The sequence below is a fragment of the Meles meles genome, chromosome 16 (genome assembly GCF_922984935.1).
Source record: "Meles meles chromosome 16, mMelMel3.1 paternal haplotype, whole genome shotgun sequence".
Taxonomy (NCBI): Eukaryota; Metazoa; Chordata; class Mammalia; order Carnivora; family Mustelidae; genus Meles; species Meles meles.
Window position 1 is genome coordinate 51,408,482 of NC_060081.1, and position 27,789 is coordinate 51,436,270.

The 27,789-nt window shown below is 40.0% G+C and overlaps 1 protein-coding gene across 2 annotated transcripts in view; it reads right to left on the minus strand.

The window, feature by feature from the left end:
- Positions 1-11,868: 11,868 nt before the first annotated feature.
- MCM8 (minichromosome maintenance 8 homologous recombination repair factor) overlaps positions 11,869-27,789 on the minus strand; it is a 44,558-nt gene continuing 28,637 nt past the window's right edge. For both annotated transcript variants that reach the window (XM_045980444.1, XM_045980443.1), the window contains exons 14-19: positions 27,037-27,232; positions 23,829-24,048; positions 23,318-23,527; positions 22,179-22,255; positions 15,149-15,338; positions 11,869-12,171 (exon numbers count right to left, since the gene is read on the minus strand). In XM_045980444.1, coding sequence (XP_045836400.1) covers positions 12,079-12,171; positions 15,149-15,338; positions 22,179-22,255; positions 23,318-23,527; positions 23,829-24,048; positions 27,037-27,232 — 986 coding nt within the window. In that variant the 3' untranslated portion in view covers positions 11,869-12,078. The remainder of the gene's footprint in view (positions 12,172-15,148; positions 15,339-22,178; positions 22,256-23,317; positions 23,528-23,828; positions 24,049-27,036; positions 27,233-27,789) is intronic.

The following is a 27,789-nucleotide window of genomic DNA, read 5'->3' on the forward strand; positions in this document are numbered from 1 at the left end:
AAGTCATTAATACAAGCTCCCTGCCTTTTCCCCTCTTCTGAGCGTTTAATACGCCAAAAATGTGGGTATTAGAAAATGACAGTTTACCAGGAAAGTGTTTATTACAGCTAGGTTCTAGTGCATTCTCCCATTTAATCCTTCCAGCAACTCCAAAACAGGTTTACAGATAAGGAAATTTAGGCTGAGAGAGGTTAAGAAACTTGCTTATTAGAGGAATATCCAAAATAAGAATGAGCTCATTGGTCAATATTATTATACATTAATTACTAATATTGCAATTATATTAATTGCTGACATATTTTGCATTAACATTGCAATGTTGTAGAACTGTTTTCTTAATTGAGTTCTGTGTCAAGTTGGATTTGAATGGGTCTTGCCGCCTCGGCACTGTTTCGCCCCCACCCCCCACCCCAGGCCTGTCTGTGATGACAGACCCACTTTAAAGTTGATCTTGTTAGTTCAGGTAGTTAGGAAAGGAAAAGACCACCTGAATTTGAAAATCATTGTAGATCTGAGTATTTATCAAAAGAATCTTTAATGTCTTATGGGCATATTGAAATACTGACATTGTGAGAAAAGTTGAACTTTCCGTACTAGCAATGTGAAAATAATTTTTTAAAAAACCAAAAAGAAAAAAATGAAAAAAACCATATTGGAATCAAATACCTACAATTCTCATAGACAGACATTGGATAATCCTGTGAAGTGAGAATGAGAAGTATCTCAATCTCTCCTGTGCTTTTCACTCACTAAATTGCCTTTATTCACTCTTTCCACTTCTTCCTAATTTAAGACAGTTTCTCACTGTTTCTTAGGAGTTTTCTTCTCTATGCTGCATCTGCCTGTAATAGTTGGCACTATGTGGGCTTTTATTGTGGTAATCATTTTCCAGTATATACTTGTTTCAAATCATGTTAAGTGTATACAATGATGTATATCAATTACAGCTCAAATAAAACTGGAAAAAATTTAATATGTATGTGTTATGTATATTAAGACAACTTTGCTATGGACTACTGATAGTACTGTGAAGTATAAAGTAGCACGGTAAAGGTCTGGCATTTTGGCCTAAAGGACAATAACAGGTTAATACATAGGACTAAAAATAGGGGTGCTGAGAGACTATGGACTCTAAAAAACAACCAGAGGGTTTTGAAGGGGTGGTGGGGTGGGAGGTTGAGGAACCAGGTGGTGGGGATTAGGGAGGGTACGTACTGCACGGAGCACTGGGTGTGGTGCAAAAACAATGAACACTGTTACGCTGAAAATAAACAAAAAAAAATTTAAAAAAAAAACAGTTAAATTATGATATACCTCCAAAAAAAAAAAAGTAGGGGTGCTTGGCTGGCTTGGTCACTGGAGTGTGCGACTCTGATTTTGGAGCTATGAGTTTGAGCCCCATATTGGGTGTAGAGATTATTTAAAAATTAAATAATTTTTTATTTAAAATTTAAATAATAATATAAAAAATTTAAAAATAAATAATAATGAGTAACAGTGCTTCTAGCAATGCATTTCCCTAACATTTTAAGACAGGAGAATATCCAAGTATTAATCTCTGATTTCATTTTCTAGAACATGACGGGTGTCAATAAATTACAGGTTAATCTGGGATGAAGGATGTAGAAAATGCAAAAACCCTGGAAAACAATTCCATTTATAAGATAGTAGGTACATAAAGTAAATAAAGAGTGTAACATATTTCCTAACATAGTTTGGAGGAGGGCAAAGGAAACCTTAAAATTCTACAGTTAGTATTTGTTTTATAGTAAGTTCATTTTCTGTTTTATAAATCTATAATTGTTCATTTCTATCCAGTAAGATTAAATAGGTGGGCAACTTACATGTCTGAGGGGATTGGGAATCTCTGTCACTGAACTTTTCCCCCAAATTGGGAAAAAATAATTAGAGAAGTCTGTAACAAAAATCCAAATAAGAATCCATATGTAGGAATGCCTGGGTGGTTCAGTCACTTAAGCGTCTGCCTTCCACTCAGGTCATGATCTCAGGGTCCTGGGATCAAACCCTGCCTAGCTGGCAGGCTCCCTGCTCAGCAGGGTGTCTGCTTCTCTCTCTGCTTCTCCCCCGCTCTTACTCTCTCTCAAATAAATAAATAAATAAAACCTTTCTTTTAAAAAAATCCATATGTAAACCCTAAGTCTCATGCTTGAAATTAATTTCAAATTTTTATCTCTCTACTCTTTTTATTAGAATTTTTTTTTAAAGAGCAGAAAATATACTAGTCAGGTATCTTATCCCAACTTCTCTAGTCAATCATATAAGTGCTAACATTAAGAGAACCAAAGAGGGGCGCCTGGGTGGCTCAGTGGGTTAAGCCGCTGCCTTCGGCTCAGGTCATGATCTCAGGGTCCTGGGATTGAGCCCTGCATCGGGCTCTCCGCTCAGCAGCGAGCTTGCTTCCCTCTCTCTCTCTCTGCCTGCCTCTCTGTCTACTTGTGATCTCTCTCTGTCAAATAAATAAATAAAATCTTAAAAAAAAAAAAGAGAACAAAAGAATATGAAAAGAAAAAGGACTGTAAATAAATAACCTTGGATAATTAGCCAAGTTGACAGTGTACTTTAGTTCTGTGAAAACATAAATGCTTTTAACAGCCACTAATATCTATAGTACAATCACAGTGATACTGTGTTTAGCTCCTTATCCTTTAATTGATCCTTTGCTGAGGAAGTTGTAAAAATAAAAATCCCGCCCTTAGAGAGTAGTAGTATCTTGCCACATTTATGCTTTCCTTGGTAAGTTACAAAGCACTAAAGTTCTGGCTGTGCTAACTATCAACACATTTGAGGCTTTTGAAAAAAAAAAAAAAAAGACTCTATCCCAAATGTATTAATATTTTCTATCACTAAATTGACAAACTAGAAATATGTTTGCCCTCCCCTTATATCAGACATATGATGAGGCATAGGTTTGTTATTTATAATAATTTTTTTAGTCTGGGACACTAAACTTGAGCCACTTTCTGTTTCTTGGAACCAGAAGAAAATAGTGATAATGCAAAGAAGTAGCTTTGCAAATGGATCTTATATAAGTATAAATAATAATGATTGGAAGTTAAAGCAAACCAGAAAATTGAAATTGTTTCTCTAGGAATCAAGTTAAATCTTGTAGGAGTGAGTCAGTACTTACTGACACAAAAGCCAGTATCTAGTAACTAGGAAGGCACAGGTTTCAATCATTCTAATAAATACACCAACAGCCTTAAATAGAAAGGAATAAAATGATTTGATTTAGATTCAAAACACAAGAGAGGGAATTCATTGTAGGACCAACCTCCTCAAGACTTGCAGAGATTAGCTCCAACAAAACTCTGTAATTTAGCTCACTCTTTAATTTACTAAGAGATTAAATTATTAAGAGATCTAAACTAGGGGCACCTGGTTAGCTCAGTCGGTTAAGTGGCTGCCTCAGCTCCCGTCATGATCCTAGAATCCTGGGATCAAGCCCCACATCAGGTTCCTGGTCAGTGGAGAGCCTGCTTCTCCCTCACCCTCTGCCTGCTGCTCTGCCTACTTGTGCTTTCCCTCTCTCTGTCAAATAAATAAAATCTTAAAAACAAAAAAAGAGTGAACTAAACTATTTCTTTTTTTGTCAACTTCTAATGCTAATTTTTCATTATTCCTTCCTGCAAAAGTACTGCCGGTACTAAATCTATCAAGGCTTTACCTAAAGTTTTTAGGCAGGCCATCCTTGTAGGAACCTCTAAAAGAAATAAAAGTGCTCACATAGACAGGCATTATCTACAAACGAGGAAGTAAAAAAGGTTGGTTTCAATATATTTACCCTCTTCCCTTTGCAATAGTTTAAAAATAACAAAGGGATTTTTAACATTATTTAGTGCATGACTTGCTTTATTTTCCATTCTAGTCCTCCTTCCTGTCAAAATGTAAGAGTCTTGTTTTCCTTTTTGTTGCTTAGGGTACCCCGTTTTCATGTTTTTATCTATCCTTTCTATTTCAGGACAAGTGGCTGAATTTTGGAAGGTGACAAATCACCCTCATTAACCACCAGAAAAAAAATTAAACCAATGCTGTGGACCCCTTCAGTGATTTTCTTCTGAGAGAAGCCTTCAAATATGAGCACAAGGTAATTTTTTTTCCTCCACAGAATCCTCAGCATTTTAGTTCATCTTAAAGGGGTCCATGTAGGGGACCCTACTGGCTCAGTTGGTGGAGCAAGTGACTCTTGATTTTGGGGTCTTGAGCTCAAGCCCCACGTTGGGTGTAGAGATTACATAAGAACGAATAAAGGGGTTCTTGTAATTACGGAAAATGGAATGCAAATATGAAAATTTTTCAAGTGTTTTGTGTTTTGGGGGCCACTTGGGTGGCTCAGCCAGTTAAGCATCTGCCTTTGTTTCAGGTAATGATCACAGGGTCCTGGGATTGAGCTCACATTGGGCTCCCTGCTCAGTGGGCAGTCTGCTTCTCCCTCTCCCTCTGCCCCTCCCCACCCACTCCTGCACTCTGTGTGTGTGTGTGTCTCTCTCTCATATAAATAAATAAAATCTTAAAAAAATAGTGTTTCTGAATATGTACATATTCTTTAGCTATTAATTTCCTGCACATATTTCATAGTCTTTAAGAATTGAGCAGAGTTATTATTCATATTTTTATAAACCATGTCTCCTTATAACTCAGTATTAATTTTTTTCCCAATTAAATCAGGTTATTTAATAACCTTATTTCTGGTGCACAGGCTGATACATAGGATAAGAGGGGACAGAGCTGGGTAGCTCAGTACTGATAGCATTAAAAACAGTTGTGTTTCTTGGCAAAATTGCAGTTAGACTAGGTCCCTTCTAACATTATGAACAAAGTATAGGGCTGGATCCCTTTTGAAACATTTTTCACTGCTTTCTTATTAAAACACAGATTTGACCCAGTAAAACTAGATATTACCAAAGTAGGGTCAACTTGTGCAGATGTCAGCCAGAGTTTGGGATGGATTTTCTGGTACTAAAGCCAACCCTCTCTTCTGTTCTTATCAACTCCAAGCCCATTTCCCAGGAGGCAAATTAGCCTAAATGTATTCTTTCCTTTTTTCCACAAATACTTAGAAAATTGTTGTATACCAGTCATGTCCTAGATTCTAGGCAACCCACACATGTCTCTGTTCTCAGAGAACTTACATGATTGCACACTATCTAGACTCTAGCCCCTAAAAGATAAAAAAAAAAATGTCTTCCAAGGAACGTTTTCCAGATCTCCTATTGAATCTGGTAAAAGCTATAAAACATCTGCAACACAAATTTTGTGTGAAATTTAAAGGATTCCTGTCACCCAGGAGACCCACTCACCTACCCCAAGGTAAGAACCACTAGGCAGTGCTCTCTGAGTTCAGGTGGTCTTATGAGCCGTTGGCCATGTTCCCAGGAGTCAGGTCTTGTGCTTGGTCTCTGCAGCCCCTAGTCTCATATATTAGGTGGAGAAAACACAGGGCTGTCACCTCAACTTTTCTTTTAGAGCCATTGACTTAGCAACCCAGAGGGGCACCTGGGTGGCTCAGTCTTTAAGCATCTGCCGAGGTTCTGGGGTCGAGCCCTGCATCAGGCTCCCTGCTCAGCCGGGAAGCCTGCTTCTCCCTCTCCTACTCCCCCCTGTCGTGTTCCCTCTCTTGCTGTCTCTGTTTCTGTCAAATAAATAAAGCAGCCTTTATTTATTTATTTAGCCTGCTTCCCCCTCTCTCTATGCCTGCCTCTCTGCCTGCTTGTGATCTCTCTCTGTCAAATAAATAAATACAATCTTTTAAAAAAATGTTAAAAACTTCCACAACTGAAATTTTAGCTGAGAGTTTTTTTTCACTGAGCAATTATTCAACATTCAGAGAGCAGGAGACAACAGAACGACATGACTTGCCTTTTTTTTCTCTAGCAGGTTTTCAGTGTCATGACTACATTTTGGCCGCTACTGTTAGAATACCATGTACGAGATGTTGTATTAGTGTCCTGTTGCTACTTGCAACACATTGCCACACACTTAGTGCCTTCACACAAATTTATGACCTTAGAGCTCTGTAGGTCAGAGTTTGACGCGGGTCTCCCTGGCTTTAAACGTCAAGGTGCTGACAGGTGTGTTCCTCTCTAGGGGGTTGTTTCCTTGTCTTTGCCAGATTCCAGAGCCCACCCACATTCCTTGTCCGATGCCTCCGCCCTCTGTCAGAAAAGCCAACGTGTTGCATCTGTTGTGCCTTTTCCCTGCAGTCTTCCTCTCACTGACGCTGTCATTCTGCCTCCCTCTGCCACTTTCAAGGTTACGTCTGATTATATCAGACTTGTCTCCCAATTTTAGGGTCAGCTGACGAGCAACCTTAATTTTCCTTTGCCATGTAAGCCAACATAGTCCTAGGTTCTGGGGACTAGAACCTGGGGACGATCGAAGCTGTATATACACATGGTAACTAATTCCACCGTGGAGAAAAGCTGATGATGGAAATCACTAGGTACACTCTACCTTGCCATCCCCAGGCCGACTCCCTAGAGCAAACCTAATACATCTTGTCTGTTTTTAGTTCTAATGGTTACCTCCATAACTTAAAGCCAGTATGCAGTTTGTGTGAATTAATATTGCCTTCTAACCAGAAGTATTGTGTAATGATCTGGGAGGAATGCTTTGGATAAGGATGAATCCGTGAGGGCTTAGTTGCTGGAAACACAAACGACGGTAGCCACAGTAAGAAGAAGGACTGCACAATGGAATTGGGTGCTTGTCATATTGTTGGAAGGGTGGAGGCGTGGGCGCTCTGTGCTGGGTCTCCAGAACTGACTCCCAGGAAAAGGCTGAAGGTCTGGCTTGCTGCAGGAGCTGCTACCCCAACAACAGTGAGGACGGTGGAGAATGAGGGCTGCTGCCATCACCCCACAGCTGCTTCGCAACTACTGCTAGGATAGAAATTAAATGTCTCAACTGCATATGCCATGTTGGAGGAAGATGGCTCTCTCCTCACTTCCACCTTCCAAATCCCACACAGTATGTCTCGTCAGTGCAAGCCAGCTCTCACTCAGAACGCTAGCTGCAAAAGGAGTGTGGAAATGTCAAGTTTCTTTGCTTCCTAGTCTCTGTGTGATAGGAAAGCCTACCAGGAGGTAGGAATGAAGGTTGGATATCAAATCGCTGTATTCACGACCTTCACCTCTTTGGCTCGGCAATATGCATATACGAAATTCTACCCATTCATAGCCTTCTGTATAACAATAGCAACTATAACACATTAATGCAAGAACCCTATTTCCCTCCTTTATAAAAGGGGAGTGATTCATACAGGTCCATCACTGACCGGTACACGTTCCTCTTCTGTTTCAGCTGCATTCTCACCTTGATAACCTCTATCCTTAGGACTCAATTGTCAAGTTAATTATCACCAATCCATTTAAAACACTAGAGGAAAATAAGAGGGGAAGGTAAATTGGTTAATGTACAGTGCAGAGCTCTCCCCAACTGGTCATGAGGGCCATGAGGTTGTTGTTAATGTTTAGAACTATCTTCCTGCATTCCCATTCCTCACTCCCTTTTTGCTCAGTCAGCATCTCAGCTGCTCTTAATTCTTTACCTTGTAGACTGACTCAAGCTTCATTCCTGAGGAGTTTGAGCCTACAGAAAACTTGCCTGTAGCCTTCCATCATCCCTTACTGGTGGATGTGAATATAGTAGGAGCTGCCCCAGAAGATTCTTTTTGAGATTCAGAAATGTCCCCCACACCCCCGTTTAGAGGAGTGACTCAGTTTCCCCCTCATTCTCAGGTAAACCCATTAATCCTGTTTTCTACTTCCGTCTCAACTTCCATTTCAGTGGGCCCATTGCTGTGTCCTCTGACAGACGTATTCCTCCTTCAGATAGTAAGACCTCTAGCTAGTAAAGCCCAATTTTATGGGGATCCAAAACAAAAACTTTATGGTCATTAGAAGTAACAGTGAAACTGTTCTAAAATTTGTACCTTGGTTCCTAGGCCCGTGACTTCTGGCTGTGGGAGAAACAGAACCATAAAGTGGGCACTGGCTTGGAGAAGTTCACATAGGATGGTACCACAGACTTGCAAGGTATTGTCACCTAGCTGGTACCATAACTGAATCTTCATGGTCCATTCCAATGTTCCCTAAGGCCAGATGCTTTTGGGGTATCTGCTATAGAGACCGGAGACTTAACAGTGAAGATAATAGTAAAAAATTCCTATCCCTATGGAGCTTACATTCTAGCCAGACTAAAGAAACATAAAAAGATGAATAAACTACATAGTATATTAGATTGTATTGATTGCTACAGAGAAACAAAGCAGGAAGGAAGGTAGGGTTGGCGGTGGGTTGGGGGGCGGAGTGCAGTTTTAAACAGTGTCTAGGAAAGATGGCACTACGAAGGTGACATTTGACCCAGATGAGTTGGGAGGATGAGCCATGTGGCTCTCTGGTGGAAAAGCATATTGGATGGTAGAAACAGCATGTGCAAAGACCCTCAGATAGGAAATGTGCCTGGGATGTTCTAGAACCAGCAGAGACCATCATGACTGAAGCAGACTGAGTGAGGAACAGGAGAGCAGTGGGAATCAAGGTGAGAGTGTGAACATGGGGTAAGATGTGAAAGGCGTTGTTCTGTTCAGTAGCTACTCCCCTTAGCTCCACCACTCCACTCTCATCTACAGTGGTATTCTGAGTTTCCCAGGATTAGAGTTAGCTTGCAGATAATACGACATTTATTTAGGTGTATCTTGCTTACAACAGTTTGTGAACCCATCTGAAAATCTTTTTGTTTCAATAGATGAGTCTATTTGCATTTATTAATGTGATATATATACTTAGGTTTAAGTTATATATATATATATATATAGGTATATACTTGGGTTTAAGTTAACATCATGATTATGTTGGACTCTTATTCTAAAAACTTTTCATGAGGGGCGCCTGGGTGGCTCAGTGGGTTAGGGCCTCTGCCTTTGGCTCAGGTCATGATCCCAGGGTCCTAGGATCGAGCCCCGCATCAGGCTCTGTGCTCAGCGGGGAGCCTGCTTCCCTTCCTCTCTCTGCCTACTTGTGATCTCTGTCAAATAAATAAAATCTTTAAAAAAAACCCTTTTCATGATGTATTGTTTTCTTGCTGTTTTTTTGTTCTGTTCTAAAATTTGTACCTGAGATTTGTTTTAATCAGGTATGATGAGTTGACAGACAAGAGACAACCACTTTTGGAAAGCATTAATTACATTTACTGAGAGAAGGGGGCATACCATGTCACAAAGGGCCACATGGGGAAGCACCCAGGTTGGTCAGGAGACAAGAGTGAGGGGAACCCTAGGTCTTTATTGCTATAGTTGTGGGAGGTTTTTAGGTGGGGATGGCCTTTACTGGGGAGGAAGTGAAATACAAGTGTTGGGGTTTGTGGTTGGAGGCTGTTAGTTGCAAAAGCTGGGATCACAAGAGGAGATGTAAACAATTTTGGCTGCTAGTTTGGCCTTGTGATTAACGGAAACAAAATAAACAACACAAGATGGAAGAAAACTAGAGGAGATTCTTCTGATAATTTATTATCATCTTTCCCCTATAACTTTCTCCCTATCATAGTTGTCACCTTTGACTTTTTAAACAGTATTTATTTTCTTCTTTGAACAATACAATGCAGTATATTTATATGGCTATATACTATATATTCTAGTACCTAGTATAGGCTATGTACTACAACCTATCTTCATCAATTTCTGTACTCCAGCAAGATTCTGAGAAGCTGCTGCTGCCAACCTATATGCCATATCCACACCACTGCAAACAGGGTTTTACTTTTTACCCCAAAAGTTATGTAAAGTACATTTTAAGAAATATGCTTTGTTGGTTTCTTCTACAGTACTCACCACCAGGCACCATCTCAGCCTCTCCCTCTTGGAAGGCTGTCTGGGTCATCCTGATAGCTTTTGGCAGCTTTTCCTAGTGTGTTGGGGTTTGGGGATTAGTTGTCTTCTAGTTCACAGAAGATGGACTATATATTTTTATTTTTCAGTTTCCTTTTTGGTTGTGAGCAACTTCACAGGAGAGAAAGGAGAGAATGCCTCCATCTCTTGCTAGAAATCTTTTGTATTCTCTTGAAAATTTTCATATACTTGAATCAAGTTGCTTACCTATTGGTTAAGTTCTGTGTCCTCATTTATAAGGGATATCATCACCCATTTATGTGTTTTGACTTCATGGTGTATGTATCAGAATCTGTTTTACCTGTTGGGGCAGCGGTTACAGAATGAAGCATCTTTGTCCTTACAAAGTGAGATGAGAGATGTGGTTTGGTCCAGGATAATGGAACTAGAAGTAATTAAAAGTGCTGAGTGAATTTTTTGATGGACTAATATGAGGGTAAGAGGAAAAAAAGAGGTAAAGATAACACCAATATTTTTGGCATAAGAAACTACCAGGATAGCTATGAAACATAATAAAATTTCAGAATACCTGGGAAAAGGGAGGATCCCAGTACCTTCTCAAGGTAAAAAAGATCACATGCCAAGAATAAAAACGATTAATGGCCTTGCATTTCTAAACAGGAACACTGAAAACTAGAAATAATAGAGCAACATCTATTTTTAGTTTTACAAACTAAAATTTTATGCCCAGACTATCAATCCAGAGGGAAGGGTAGAATTTGCCTAATGAACTGTTCTCAGGAAACTACTAGAAGATGGATTCTACCAAAAGGAGGCAGTGAAACAAGAAAGACATAAAAGTTAGGAAATGAGAAGTCCCAAAATGACAGCTATGTAGTTCAGACTGGAAAATGCTAGAGAGAGCCAGAAGAAAGGTCCCCAAGAAATTAAAACAGACTATTTGATTTGTTTGCATGTTCTTTTTTTTTTTTTTTAAAGATTTTGTTTATTTATTTGACAGAGAGAGATCACAAGTAGGCAGTAGGCAGAGAGGCAGGCAAAGAGAGTGAGAGGGAAGCAGGCTCCCCTCAGAGCAGAGAGCTGGATGAGGGACTCGATCCCAGGACCCTGAGATCATGACCCGAGCCGAAGGCAGCGGCCCAAACCACTGAGCCACCCAGGCACCCCCCCCTTTTTTTTTTAAAGATCTAATTTATTTGACAGAGCACAAGTAGGCAGAGAGGCAGGGAGAGAGAGAGAGAGAGAGAGAGAGAGAGAGAAGGAAGCAGGCTCCCTGCTGAGCTCAGAGCCCAATGTGGGGCTTGATCCCAGGACCCCAGGATCATGACCTGAGCTGAAGGCAGAGGCTTTACCCACTGAGCCACCCAGGCGCCCCTTGTTTGCATGTTCTAAGAGGAGAAATAGACTTGCAGTGGAGCCTCTGGGCCAATTAGTGGTAGATACAGAGAAAGCTAAATGGTTGAAAAACCAATTATTAACTCTAAGGAATACAAAAAATTCCGGCACAAGAAAGAAATGAGTAATATTCAATAGTCATAATAATGTTGACGCTAAGTGTAGATTTAACATAAGATCATGACATATAACTAAACTGAAGCGAAATGGGAAATTGTGTGTGTGCATGCAGAAGGGTTTAGAAGAGCATTTTCACTTTCTGTGTAGTAAGTTAATGAGGCTGCTTGGATTTTTAATATAAGCATTGTACAGCTACTGACTTAAAACAGGTACATATTTAACTTTGGTAATAGAACATAATATCATTTAAAATTTTTTTCAGTAGCTAAGATGTTAAGTTAAATATGTCAATATAAAAGATTTCCAATTTTTTTTGGAAAGTTGGTTTCAATTTATTTCTGAAAGATATTCAGTATTTGTATGTCAGAACTATTTAAACTTTAAGATGTAACTTTGCAAATACTTACCCAGATGGAAAATTTAATATTAAAAAAAAACCTATGAAATATTTCTAAGAATAAAAGAGGTCAAAAATAAAACTACATATCATTTAAAAATATAAACAATTTATTTTTAATCTTTTAGAAAAGCTGTAAAAAGTAAGCACCTGACTTTGTTACTTTTTAAATTAACATTCTTTTCCTATTAACTTTTAGCATGTCATTTTCTAGAGAACGGTATTTTTTTTTAATATTCTTTATTACTGAGATGGTTTTAAACTGCTAATAATCCCAGGAGGTGCTGGTTTGGTAGTCATTTTACATAGTTTGAAGCTGGTAAACCTTTGGGCCTTTTTTTAAGAGGTAACCTTGGTCATTTAGTGATCCAATAAAATTTTCAAAATCAGCAACCTGGAATAAAATATAAAAAAAACAGCCCATTAAGTAATATGCAAAAATGTGATTTATAAAATGAATCTCTCAAACAGAAATATACAAATCTCAAGTTTCTTGGGCAAATTTATTTTTATTTCCTCAGAGAAAATTGCTTACATATGAGCTTTCAGTTCTGCGATTCTATTCCAGTTGATTAGCTGAGCCAATAAAAAATAAAAACTCCAGGATCCAGAGTATTTTGAAGATTTTATTTATTTATTTGAGAGAGATAGCACAAGCTGGGGGAGAGGCAGAAGGAGAGGGGGAAGCAGGCTGCCTGCTGAGCAGGAGCCCAATACAGGACTCGATCCCAGGACCCTGGGATCCTGACCTGAGTGGAAGGCAGATGCTTAGTTGACTGAGCCACCCAGGCACCCCCAGAGTATTTTTTGTTTTAGATTAGCTTCAAAACAAAAATTAGACTAGCTTCAATTCTGAAATCAAGTGGGCAATTTTCCGTGTAAACTTTTGTGTGCTTACATCCATTTTCACTAAAACTTTTAAGTACGTAGAGCAGGTGGAATATGTCTATTTAACAAATGAGGAAACTGAGATTCAAAGATGTTAATATGACTTGCCCACATGGGACTGTCAGAGAAATATGGAAAGTGAGTCTTGCCATGTTTCTCCCAATTGTCAAGATACTGAAAAAGAGGTAAGTGTGTGTTTTAGATAACTTTTTAATTATTTATTTATTTTTTAAAGATTTTATTTATTTATTTGACAGAGAGAGAGATCACAAGTAGGCAGAGAGGCAGGCAGAGAGAGAGGGGGAAGCAGGCTCCCCGCTGAGCAGAGAGCCCAATGCAGGGCTTGATCCCAGGACCCTGAGATCAGGACCCAAGCCGAAGGCAGAGTCTTAACCCACTGAGCCACCCAGGCACCCCTAGATAACTTTTTAAAAAACCTCTGAGCAGCTCATTTCATAGCTTAAAGAAAATAAGCTTATATTTTGAAATTCTCCAAAAAATCCTATTCCATTCTTTTCATCCAAATATTGTTTTTTTCAATCTCCGTTTTATTTTTTAAATTTTAATTCCAGTAATAGTTAATTTATATAGTTTATATATATATTTAATTATATATTTAATATAATATATAGTTAAATATTTATATTATATTTAATATATATTATATAATTATAATATAATTAATTATATTATATATTAAATATATAAATATATATAAATTTATATATATTTAATTTATATATAGTGTTATATTCATTTCAGGGCACAGTAGAGTGATTCAGTAATTCCACATATTATTCAGTCCTCCTCATTAGTGTACTTTAATAAAATATATTTATTTTTATTTTTTTCTAAAGATTTGCTTATTTATTTGAGAGAGAGAATGCACCTGCAATTGAGCACATACGGGAGTGTGAGGGACAGAGGGAAAGGGGGAGACAATAATTTTTTTTTAAAAGATTTTATTTATTTATTTGACAGAGAGACAGTGAGAGAGGGAATGCAAACAGGGGAAGTGGGAGAGGGAGAAACAGGCTTTGGGCGGAGCAGGGAGCCCAATGTGGGACTCGATACCAGAACTCTGGGATCATGACCTGAGCCGAAGGCAGACGCTTAACGACTGAGCCACCCAGGTGTCCCAGGAGACAGAATCTTAAGCAGACTTCCTGCTGAGTGCAGTGCCAAACTTGGGGCTCAGTCTGAACACCCTGAGATCATGGCCTGAGCCAAATCAAGAGTCACATGCTTAACTGAGCCACCCAGGCGTTCCTAAAGATTTTTATTTTTAAGTAATCTCTACACCCAAGTGTGGGGCTTGAACTTGCAACCCTGAGATCAAGAGTTGCATCCTCCACTGACTAAGCCAGCCAGGTATACCTTGTAAAGTGTACTTTTAATCCCCTTTACCTATTTTACCCATCCCCTCCCCCCACTTCCCCTCTGGTAACCATCTGTTCTTTATACTTAGGAGTCTGTTTTTGTTTGTCTTTCCTTCTCTTTTTTTGTTTGTTTCTTAAATTCCACATATGAATGAAATCATATGGTATTTGTCTTTCTCTGACTTATTTCACTTAGCATTATACTGTCTAGCTCCATCCATGTTGCACGTGGCAAGATGTCATTTTTTTAATGGCTGAGTAATATTCCTGCGTGTGTGTGTGTGTGTGTGTATACATACTGTTTCTTCTTTATCCATTCATCTATATTTGGACACTTAGCTTGCTTCCATGATTTGGCTACTGTAAATAATGCTGTGATAGGGGCGCCTGGGTGGCTCAGTAGGTTAAAGCCTCTGCCTTCGGCTCAGGTCATGATCTCAGGCTCCTGGGGTTGAGCCCCACACCAGGCTCTCTGCTCAGCGGGAAGCCTGCTTCTCCCTCTCTCTCTGACTGCCTCTCTGCCTACTTGTGATCTCTGTCTGTCAAATAAATAAATAAAATCTTTTAAAAAATAATAATAATGCTGTGATAAATATAGGGGTACATATATCACTCTCAATTAGTGTTTTTGTATTCTTTGGATAAGTGCACAGAAGTGTGATTGTTGGATCATAGCATAATTCTATTTTTAATTTTTTGGGGAAATTTTGTACTGTTTTCTATAGTCATCCAAATCCTTTGGAAAAAAAAATTTTTTTTTTTAAAGATTTTACTTATTTATTTCACAGAGAGAGATCACAAATAGGCAGAGGCAGGCAGAGAGAGAGGAGGAAGCAGGCTCCCTGCTGAGCAGAGAGAGATCATGAGTAGGCAGAGAGGCAGGCAGAGAGAGAGTGGAGGAAGTAGGCTCCCTGCCAAGCAGAGAGCCCGATGCAGGACTTGATCCTAGGACCCTGAGACCATGACCTGAGCTGAAGGCAGAGGCATAACCCACTGAGCCACCCAGGCACCCCCAAATCTTTTGAAATTTAAAAGCTCTATACTTACTAAAGACCTCATGAGATTGTCATAAAAAAGATTTATTAAGCATTTGGTTTATCATACCTGAATGTTTTGTTCTTTGGCAATTTGCCGAAGTTGTTGAAATTGAAATAAATTATTGTAAGTTCTTTCAGCAATGTTGTTGAGAGCAGAAATAAATCTTTTTGCTGTTGACCTGTTGCTCATTCCAGAACCGTGCTGGGATCGCTCAAAATCTAGGTTCCCAAATTCATCAGAATAAGTTCCTAGCATACTTAGTGAGAGGAGAGAAAAACAAAGTTACACAATGTGGCATGGCTAACAAAATTTTTTGTCTCAGGTTATAAGAAGAAAAATGTGTACATAGCCACGAGGTTCATGTAGCAAAAATTTAAACATGTACTGACTGAATGGCCACCATGAAATTCACTATGGTTTGAACTATGTGGAGATGAAGACATTTTTAGACATAGTTACCACTTTTAAGAAACTTGTACATTTGAGAAGAGAAAAGCTTAATATAAAGTTGATAAACTGTGATATAAATACCTGGAACATTCTTTTTGATTCATGAAAAAAAGAAATTCTAAACATATTAAATTTAGGCTCTAGAGGATAAAGATATGTTCCCAGTTCCTAGGGAAGCATCTGACAAATGAAAGATGCTTAAAAATACCATGGGAATGAACTAGAAGGGTTCTGCAGACTTGCAGTCATGACAGAAATGAAAGGATCCACTAGTTCTCTGCTGCTTCCTCTTATTTTCACAGTATCATCAAAGAAAGACATATGTACTTTATAGTGGATTTTAGCTAGAAGTCTGAAAACACCAGAGATACAATTAGCCATCATCCCTAATCCAGCTCTGTGGCTGATTCCCTGCCTGTACAATGGAACAGATCATGGCTTACAGGCAAAAATGTTATTTAAATCCAGAATTGGTTAATCAAATACAAATTCATCACTTGCTAGGCAGTAGACTTGTAGTGGTGAATAAAACGGTTGTAATTCCTGCCCTTAAGGAGCTTTCAGCAATGAGTTTACAGGGTTTCTAAAAACATAGCTTCATTTTGTTCCTTGAACAATAAGAGCCCACATAAAAGAGAAAGCTGTACAAATAGGAATGCATCATCCAAATAAGACTGTAATAAATAATACATGTAGTTTAATTAATGTAAATAAATATAATGAACTGATAAAATCTCTGTTCTGAGGTGACCGACCAATCCAGCAAAGGAATCCCAGTTCTGGCCCCAGGGGCATTCCAGGTCTTCCCCAGCCCCACTGGCTGCAGCCACAAGAGTGGCACAGATACGGAAGTAAAAGTGTACAAAATAACCCCTTTGTTTGTGCTTGGGGTTAAGACCTTGAGAGATTACTCTCCTCTGAGCTTGCCCGTGTAAAATAAAGCTCTGATCCTCCAAGGTCTCTGAGTGCCACATGATTTTTTGGCCAGGATCCAGTCCATGTTCCATAACATTTGGTTCCCTCACTGGGAAACCCAACCCCACTGGCCCATTGTTGCCACCAGTGTGGGGGCAATGGTGTGGTAGTGACGGAACAAGGGGTTGTAATGGAGAAAGCGCACCCTGCCTAATCTTTGGCAGTCTCCCATCTGGTCATCTTGGACCGGCCCCGCTCTGCTGTTCCTGCCAGACTCAAGAGACTTGTCAGGTGAGGACCTGGTCCTGCGGGCCATCAATGAGGTAGCTGTCTCCCTACAGCCAGTGGTCCCAAATCCATGTACCCTCCTCCAGTATGTGGATGACCTCCTCCTCGCCAGTGACACACAAGACTGCACAAAAGGCACAAAGGCCCTCCACAGCTCCTGTCAAACTGGGGATACCTAATCTCATGGAACAAGGTACACATCTGCCAACAACAGGTCCAATCTCTCAGTTTCCTCCTCACCAAAGAGAAGAGAGAACTAGGGCCAGAGAAAAAGTCATCATCTACTTGCCATAGCCCTAGAAAAAAAGGGGGGCCTACAAGAATTCCTGGGGGCTGCAGGAGTCTGCCGCATCTGGATTCCTGGGTTCTTAGCAATAAGAAGACCCCTCTATGATCTCTCAGGGGGACCAAATCGAGAACCCCCTGCCTGGACTGAGGAAGCAAAGGCTGCCTTCACAGAGATAAAGGTTTCCTTAGGGTGGGCTTCAGCCCTGGGCCTACCAAATAAGAAAAACCTTTCAATCTCCTTATACACAGAAAAGAACTCGGGGTACCCACCCAGACTTTTGGGCCCTGGCAGAGGCCAGTTGCGTATCTGTCAAAGCAACTGGACTCAGTGGCTGCAGGATAGCCACCGTGCCTCAGGGCGCTAGCAGTCACAGTCCTACTCATTAAGGAGGCAGACAAGCTCACCCCAGGGTAAGAACTTAATGTCAAGGTTCCTCATACAGTTGCGACCCTCATGAACACACAGGGGCACTGCTTCCTTTCCAGCTCTCGGTTAACACAATACCAAGGACTCCTCTGTGAGAATCCAAAACAGTAAAGACATTAAATCCAGCAACATTTCTCCCCACGGAAGAAGGGAAACCAGACCATAACTGTTCCAAAGTAACTGATAAAGTCTACGCAAGCTGTCCAGGCTTACAGGATCAAGCCATAAAAAATCCAGAGCTCGTGCTGTTCAGTGATGGCAGCAGTTACCTACAAGAGGGTGCCCAGAAAGCAGATTATGCAGTAACCACAAGCACTGAAGTCTTAGAAGCTAAGGCATTACCAGCTGCACAGTCAGCACAGCAGGCCGAACTATACACCTTAGTCGGAGTCCTCACCCTCAATAAAGGCAAGTGGGTCAACATCCACACTGACTCTTGGTTCGTCTTTGCTACTGTGCATATACAGGGGGCCATCTACAAGGAGAAGGGCCTTCTAACTGCCGCAGAAAGAGCTATCAAAAACAAAGAGATACTAAAACTCCTCAAAGCCATCTGGCTTCCAAGAGAAGTAGCAATCCTGCACTGTAAGGGACACCTGAAAGGAGACAACTCCACAGCACGAGGAAATCACCTGGCAGATGAGGCTGCCAAGACCACAGCCAGTAAGGACATGGCTGAGGGGGCCACCCGGACTAAAAAGAGTTGGTGGATGATGCCAGATGGGCATGTCTTCATCTCAACAGCAACAGGAAGGCATCTAGTCAAAAAATACCACAAACTCACCCACCTGGAAAAAACTGCATTAGAGGCTCTCCAAAAAGTACTACTACATCAGCCAGCAGCCAGCACTATGCTGAGCAGCCAGTGAGCAATGCATAACATGTGCTAAAAATAATGCTCGATCTGCACCGCGGCCCCTGCCAGGTGTCCAGGGATGGAAGTAACCCCTTTCAAAGATCTAGAAATAGACTTCACAAACGTGCAGCCAAGCAGTGGATTCAAATATCTCCTAGTAAAAGTATACATATTCTCTGGATGGGTCAAAATCTTCCCGATCAGGACACAGTGAAGCCGGGAAGTAGCCCAAGTCCTCTTGTGGGAGATCGTGCCCCAGTTCAGCCTGCCATTAACAATCCATAGTGACAGTGGGCCCACATTGTAGCGGACATTGTATAGGTCTTAACCAAGTCTCTCAGCATCATCTGGAGACTCCACACTGCCTACCAGCCCCAAAGCTCAGGGAAAACAGCAAATGAATCACACCCTCAAGGGAACCTTAGCAAAGTTTTGTCAGAAGACTAGCCTCCCATGGCCAAATCTGCTACCCTGCCTCCTACAAGCCTGCTGCACACCTGGGACTCCACATTACTCCCCTTTCAAATTAGCACATGGATGGCCTCCCCCATGCCTGGGGAGCCTCCCAGGAAACTTACATCAAATTGGAGATTAAAAAACAAAAACAAAAACAGAAAACTTCAGGCCCTGGGGCCACCTTAAATAAATTACAAAGGTACACCATTGAGAGGGCCTCAATCTCCTTAGGGTCCCAGGTACACTCCTTCCAGGCAGTCAAGATCAAAGATTAAAAAAAGGACCCCCTCAAACCACAGCGCATAGGGTCTCACACTGTTGTTCTAACCACCGCTACTACCTTTAAGGTTTCTGGTATCACCCTATGGGTCCAACACTCCAGAATGAAAAAAAGCCCATCACTCGGATGAAGAGCCACACCAGTGGAAAGTCCAGTCAAACCCTGCAGATCCGCTCTGGCTTCATCTCCGACGAGACCCCACCAAATAATGGACACCTGCTTGCCATGGTCCCTAGCTCTCATCAGCATGATATTCCTCATCCTAGGGGTTGGATTCTATACTGTTGCCCCTTCTGACTGGACTTTCCCCCAGAGACTTGCCATTATTGTTGTTTACTGAGTAACCCTAGGGTGTTTTACTGCCCTTACTTGTCCATAGGTTTGATCTGCTGTCGGGCTAGCCACAATGGCTCCCTCTAACTAAGGTTGTGGACCCACAACTGCTGTCTACTCCTAAGCACATTTCACTATGGGTTTCCTGACCCCCGTCAGTCCTGGTCTTCTGCTATGTGGTGTGCTGTTCCTCCTTACCGCCTTCAGCTTGCCCGACCTGGCATTGGCAGGGGCGGTGGGGGGGGGGACCTCTCAACTCTCAGCCAAAGGTTACAGAGTCAATGAGTGGCATATGTAGGATCTGAATCTGAGCTATATGGGTTCAGATGTGAAGATTTATAAATATCTGAGTCACTTTCCTAAAAGAGAAAAAACTCAACTTTCTTTCATCTTTCAAGATGGCTCTATTCTCCCGTACTTCCTAGTATATTTAAAAAAAAAAAAAAAGATTGATTTATTTGAGAGAGAGAGTGAGAAACAGCACGAGGGAGGAGAGGGTCAGAGGGAGAAGGAGGCTGCCCGTTGAGGCAGGAGCCCAATGCCAGACTCAATACTGGGACCCTGGGATCATGACCTAAGCCAAAGGCAGTCACTTAACCAACTGGGCCACCCAAGTGCCCCCTTCGTAGTATATTTTTAATTTTAAAGAAAACTTATGTAAACTTTTGCTCATAAACATTTAGTTTTTATAGCTATGTGCTTTGATAACTATGATGAACTATATCACAGTTTAGATTTTTCTTATTTTGGCTACTGCTTCCAAGTTAAAGTGTAATTTTACAGGTTCAAAAACACATTAAGGGCAAACATTCAAAAACTCAAGAGAAAGAAACTCTGATATGAGGAGTTAATGAATGAAAAATGATTACTACGGTTAACTTTACTATCAATGCAGTATATTTACTGAGGGCATACTGTGTGGTAGGTATGATTCTGGATCCTGGTACACTGGTAAATACAACAGATAAAGTCCCTGCTCTTACAGAGTATAGACTAAGGTCAGAAAACATGGAAAGTTTAATTCACAATCTAGTCTCAATGTGTTTAACTGAGTCTTGAAATATACTATGGAAATAATAGCAGGTAATTCCAATCACTAGGACTCTGCCTATTCTCGTTACCTGAAAATTTTTATGAAAGCCAGTATAGCACATTCAATTCACAGAAACAACCTGGTAATGTCACATAGGTACTATTTATAGTTAACAACTATTTATAGTTAACAACAAGGTAACTTTTTTTGAAGTAAACTGACAGCCTAAAGCTAATTCAGAGTTACCAGCAAGGCAGTTTTAAGAAGTAGAAACAAATATAAAGTTCTATAAGAAATGCTACAGAGTTCATCTTGGATGGAAAAGTACAGGTAACCACTGTCCAAGATGAAGATTCAGACATGCAGAACCAATTACAAATTAGCAATATACCATTTTTATCAAAAAGGTTGAAAGAGTAATTTATCTTAAGTGTAATGCTCAGATATGAGAACAAATCAGACCAGTGGACTTATTGTGGAGAAATACCAGATGGCTGCTTGAGGCAATGTCTGGGTCTGAGGCCTATGGAAACGAAATAAGGGTGAAGCTTCAAAAACAGAATGTTATAGGTAAAAGAGGGTGACAAGGTAGTTTGATCCCTGTTTTGCTTGATAGCCAAAAGTCTATGAAGTAGAAGCACATGATATGTTTCCCAGAGTCCGGCCAGAAGGCCCAAAGGGTGAGAGATCATTAAATGGAAAAGGAAATGTTAGCCCCACCCACACAGATGGAGAGTTTAAGAGCAAGGTGCTCAGAAAGAATGTAAACAAAGAGGCAGCTTTTTGTCATTAAACAAGAAGTCCCTACTGCTTGTTCTTGTTTTTAACTGGGGAAAAAAGTTTAGAAGCCAGATTTTCTGTAAGTTTGGTTAGATTCACTGACTTAGTTTTCTAGTGAAAAAAAAAAAAAAAGGGGGTCTCTGTTAGGGCAATCTGTAGGTTTCTTACTGGTCTGGTCTACCAGAAGTCAGGCAGACAACCAGTATTTGTGGGCACTCTTCTATGTCATATGCTAGTACACTGAACCTCCAGCAGCACGTTGTAGGAGACAGTCTTGTAATTCCTAGACTACCTGGTTGCTTACAAATGGCAACTGGAGAGTCTCCAACACAATGAAGTCAACTGAAGAGGGAATGAAGCCAGCTTGGTAAAAATTTCATCTACAAGGGGCACCTGGGTGGCTCAGTGGGTTAAGCTTCTGCCTTCAGCTCGGGTCATGGTCTCAGGGTCCTGGGATCGAGCCCTGTGTTGGGCTCTCTGCTCAGCAGGGAGCCTGCTTCCTCCTTTCTCTCTGCCTGCCTCTCTGCCTACTTGTGATCTCTGTCAAATAAATAAATAAAATCTTAAAAAAAAAAAAATTTCATCTACAAGACCCCTCAAAACCAGTACTGAATCATGTGAAAGAGAAAATGGACAGTCCAGGCACTGTGTAATACTAAACCAACGCATCAGACAAAAGATAATGTTAGGAATTGGTTGAAAGGGTTAGTAGTCATTAAGTGCTGATGATTTTACCTATTATGATGTTGCTTTTGTGAATTCTCAAAATACATATTCTTGAATTTATTTTAGAACGATGTGAATGTATTACCCATTCAAAAAACATATTTTTAATATAAAGATTTACACAGATATTTTAAACCAAGAAAGTATAGTTTGTTTAGAGAATCAAATGAGCTACATAAAAATAATTTTGCTTTGCCTAATTAAATGTATAATTTGAGATGAAAAGATGACTGGTATTTCATTTAAAACAGAAGCTAATCTTACCTGTATTTCATAACTTCAACTATATCCTCAGCATCTTCCTTGGTTGCTTCCTCTCTTAATTCCAACCTTGCTCGGGCCTTTGAAAGAAAACAAGCATTTTTACATAACAAAGGTATATTTACACTGAGCAGATAGATATCAAAACTTATTTCATTTATTCATTTTATACAAAAACTGATTTGGGGGGACTAAGATATGAAAAGTCAGAATAAGATTATCTGAAAAATTGAGTATGAGAACAATCACTCGTTTAAAATCTGGATGAAAATCTGTTTGTATCTACTAACATATATCTTTCTAAGTGTTCATTTCAGAAAAACTGATTATGAAATACACTTGGTTTTTCCTTGCCTTTTACTTTCAGGAAATCATGCCTAACCAATTTGTTAAAACAACAGAGAAGGATAATCTGATTTTAAACGCAAAAAGCCCAAACTCAAGCTAATTTTAACTGCCAGAGTCTCTGAGCATTCCGAACCTGTCAATAAATGCTGCTGTTAGAAAAATAGGTACTATCCTTATGGACCTGTCATGTAGCAAATCAAATACTGACACATTCCATGTTTCCATATATTCAACTTAGAATCTCAGAATCCTTAATTAACCTAACCACTTGTCATAGTCCAAGAGTCTAAAATGTCAATAAAAGGGGAAAAAAGAAAAACTTGCATGGTAGGTGCTGGTCCCATGCCTAGAAAGAAGTGGCTATACTTTGATTAGTTATGAAAAAGATATGACCAAACATATTTTTTTAAATGGTGGTGTGGAAGTTTTGTTGCCCTTATTTTTTTTTAAAGATTTTATTTATTTATTTGACTGAGAGACAGTGAGAAAGGGAACATAAGCAGGGGGAGAGGGAGCGGGAGAAGCAGGCTTCTTGCTGAGCAGTGAGCCCGACATGGGGCTCGATCCCAGGACACCGGGATCATGACCTGGACCGAATGCAGACACTTAATGACTGAGCCGCCCAGGCGCCCCTAACCAAACATTTTTAAGAACTTTTATACATCCATTTCTAATGTCTTTTAGTTCGAAGAAAAATTGAGTTAATGATATGCAGGAAATGGAGAGAAATCACATCACTTCTTCCCCTCGTTTTTAAGTTAAAAAAAAAAAAAAGTCATGAACTTAAAATAAACCTCTGTTAGACGAATCAGAGATTCCAGTTGCCTAGTGGTGATGGGTGAGCTATTTAATCGCTGGCTCTGTTTCCGAAGCTCAAGGTAAAAATCCTGAAGAATCTGAGCAGCTTCTGTGGATAGCCTTGGATAGACATACTGCCGAGCATAACCAATGTACTTTCTCAATAGCTGGTGGGGAATTAGATCTATTGTTTCTCCAGGAACTACCTAAATAAAGCATGATAAAAAGGCCCAACATTACAAGGATAGCAAATAAAATCTTTCTGTTAAAATAACTTTAGATACATAAAAAAATTCTAAAAGACTTTCCAAATAAGACAAACACTGTAGTTCTAGCTCTGAGTCTAGCTGGCTTAGATTATTTCAATTAAAGTTTACATGAACCCTACTATTGCAATATAAAAGGTTTCAGTATGAAAGCAACATACCACTGTTCTACAATAAGCAACATACGAAACACTGACATTCAAACACAACCAACCTGAATGATTAAGAAACAGAAGCTTACCTTTAATCTTTCTGATAACGGCTTATCAGACACCACTTCAAGTACAGAAGTGTTTGAATCCTGACTATTTATGCGAGCTACGGTGGCACTGCTAACAGTTCTCTGCTTTCCAGCCCTTATTGCAATCACATGTTCAGAGAGTAAGTGATCATGATCCTCATTTGGGGTATCTAACAGGATAAAGACCAAATCAAATCGGGACAGCAGGGCGCTCCCCATTCTAAGAGGTATAAAAGAAAGAAATTGATTAGAATCAAAACATATAGAAAATGGTTTACTCACTTGTTTACTATTCAAGTTCCATGTCAATAGAACTTTTAAAAAATGAAGTTTAGGTTGAAGAAACAAGTAATAGCTTTTGGATTCAATAACATGCACCAACTCTGGAGAGACACCAGGCCACACACCCTTCAACGTGTAAACAAGCCATATATGTACCTACATTTTGTAAGTTGAGGATAAGGCCTCTTCTCAATCTCTGTTTTTTTAAAAAATTAATATTTATTTGTGTGTCTGTCTGAGAGAGGGAAAGCCCAAGCTACAGGCAGAGGAGGAAGCAGGCTCCCCGCAAAGCAAGGAGCCCAATGTGGGGCCCAGTCCCAGGACTCTGGGATCATGACCTGAGCTGATGGCAGATGCTTAACCGACTGAACCCCCCAGGTATCCCACGATCTCTGTTTTCCATATTACTACCTAATGGTGAGCTTCACAATGACTTTGAATTCTAAGATACATGATATATGATTCACCAGAGGTTTTCCAGTTGGGTGGTTTTAATCTTTTGTACGTTTTCTCTCACCAAAAGAGTCTCTCAATGCATCCATGATAACTTAGAAAAAAAGCCCACTTTTTCTTAAAAATCATTATAATCAGGGCACCTGGGTGCCACCTCGATTTCAGCTCAGGTCATGATTTCAGGCTGTGAGATCAAGCCCCTCATCAGGCTCCATGGGCATGGAACCTGCTTAATATTCTCTCTCTCCCTCTCTCCTCCCCTCACTTAAAAAAAAACCAAGCCATTATAATCATTATAATAAAAATGCTGTGTTTTGCCTACTCATCTTGTTATCTTCCCTGATCCCACCAATCAGATAATCCTTCTATTTGAGACAAGAAAACTAAAATCCAGAGTGATTAAAGAACTGGCCAAGGGCCCAAAGCAGGTTTGGATACCTCTAAAAACCAGAATCCAAGTCCTTGTTCAATAGGATCTTTCTGATTTTTCCAATATAGCAGTTTTTCATTTTACTAAGAAAAACCAATAGATGGACTTCTTTGGTGGTGGTGGTATAGCTTCTCCAAGTATAACTGTACATTTTGCTATGTATCATTTCTATAGTAAAGGTATATATTATCACCAAACATTAGGCATTAGGAAATCTGTTTTTTTTCCTCTAGAATTTAAGCTTCTAATTTTTTTTTCATTTTTCCTTTTTTTAAATTAACATAGAATGTATTATTTGTTTCAGGGGTACAAGTCTATGATTCATCAATCTTACACAACACAGTGCTCACCATGACACGTACCCTCCCCAGTGTCTATCACCACGCCACCCCATCCCCTAACCCTCTCCCCTCCAGCAGCCCTCAGTTTGTTTCCTGCAATTAAGAGTCTCTTATGGTTTGTCTGCTCTCTGGTTTCATCTTCATTTTTCCTCTCCTCCCCTCTGCCTTGTTTCTCAAATTCCACATATTAGTGAGATCATATGATAGCTGTCTTTCTCTGACTGACTTATTTCACTTAGCAATAATAACAATACTAGTTCTATCCATGTCGTTGCAAATGGTAAGATTTCATTTTTGATGGCTGCATAATATTCCACGGTGTGTAGCTATACCACATCTTCTTTATCCATTATCTGTCAAAGCTTCCAGTTTTTCACATGAGGCATCCTTTTGTCCTTTTTCTCACTTCTGCATCATTTCAATCTATTTCCCCCTTCCTGTACATTTTGTCCAATGTACACAGAAGAAATGAGAAGAGAAAGCATATACAAACGTTGTTTTTGGAAGTGGGATCATACCCCATTTATAAGAATATAATGTGTTTTTTTTTTTAAGAAATTATTTGAGAGGGGCGCCTGGGTGGCTCAGTGGTTTAAGCCGCTGCCTTCGGCTCAGGTCATGATCTCAGGGTCCTGGGATCGAGCCCTGCATCGGGCTCTCTGCTTGGCGGGGAGCCTGCTTCCCTCTCACTCTCTCTGCCTGCCTCTCTGCCTACTTGTGATCTCTCTCTGTCAAATAAATAAATAAAATCTTTAAAAAAAAAAAGAAAAAGAAATTATTTGAGAGACATAGAGAGTGTGCATGCACAAAAAGGGGGTGCCCAGAGGGAGAGGGAGAAGCAGGCTCTCTGCTGAACAGGGAGTCTGACACGGGGCTTGATCCCAGGACCCTGGGATCATGACCTGAGCTGAAGACATGCTTAACTGACTGAGCCCCCCAGGCACCCCTATAATGTGCTCTTTTAACAGTAAAGCACAGAGCTATCAGCACGTACAGAGCTTCTGTTTTTGTAATTGTTACTTTCCACCGTACAGTCTTACCATAGTTTAACCACGTCCTTATCAAAGGGCATTTTAAGTTGTTTCCGATTTTTGGTTGTGATAATGCCATCATACCCCACCTGTAAATATATCTCTGTACACTGGCATGTATATTTCTGTGGGTATGATTCCTAAAAGTAGAACTGACTAAAACAAAGTGAATGTACATTTAAAATACTGATAAATGGGGCACCTAGGTAGCTCATTTGGTTAAGCATCCAACTCTTGATTTTTGGCTCAGGTCATGAGCTCAGGGATGTGAAATCAAACCCTGAGTCAGGCTCTGCACTGGGCATGGAGCCTGCATGAGCTCTCTCTCCTCCTCCCTCTGCACACTCCACCCCCGCCCCCAACACTGGCTCATGCTTGCTTTCTCAAGAAAAATAGTGATAAACATGCCAATTGTCCTTCCGTATGCTAACTTGAATATGTGAGAACCCATTTCTCCAACCCTCTGTCAATGATTATAAATATTTGAAATGTCTGACAATCTAAGAGCTATCAATGGTACTTCATTGTCTTAATTTGTGGTGCTCAAACATGTTTTTGTACATTTCCTGGAAGGTTTCATTTCTGTGAACTATTATGTCTTCCATTATCTTTTTCTTATTGATTTATAAGTATTCACTATTTTAAAGGTATAAATATCTGAAGAGACTTACTTTAAATTCTCAGAAACTGTGCGGGCTTTATTGTAGTGTCCTCCAACTGGATTTGCAGCAGCAACGATGGATGTTCTTGCAGGGAGGCTACAAACCATGCCAGCCTTAGCAAGACTAATACTTTGCTGTTCCATAGCTTCTAACAAGGCTTGATGTTGATTCCCCATCTTATCAAATTCATCTATCCCACAAATACCTATAATCACAGTAAAATAATACAGACAAAAGCTTTCTTTAGTCAAGCTCCAAATCTTACAGGATGGAAACTGTTTCATAATAAAGAATTATTTGTTATTGTTTCCAGCAGTTAAAATTATGAACTGTCAGGGGTGCCTGGGTGGCTCAGTCGTTAAGCGTCTGCCTTCAGCTCACGTCATGATCCAGCCCCAAGGGTCCCAAGATCCAGCCTCGCATCGGGCTCCCTGCTCCGTGGGAAGCCTGCTTCTCCCACTCCCACTCCCCCTGCTTGTGTTCCCTCTCTGGCTGTTTCTCTCTGTCAAATAAATAAATAAATAAAATCTTTAAAAAAAAATTATGAACTCATACGCTTGAGAATTTGTGCCTGTTTTACAGTAAATAGAACACTACTTTTAATTAACTTTTATTCAGTATTTTCTCATTCAGCATTTTCCATAGGCAAGTGTTGTGAGGGCTATAAAAATGAAGATATGAGAGTGACCCTCAAAAAGCTCAAAGACTTACATTCAAACAGGTGAGATAAGATACAGTCATATTCAAAAGATAGTATTATTT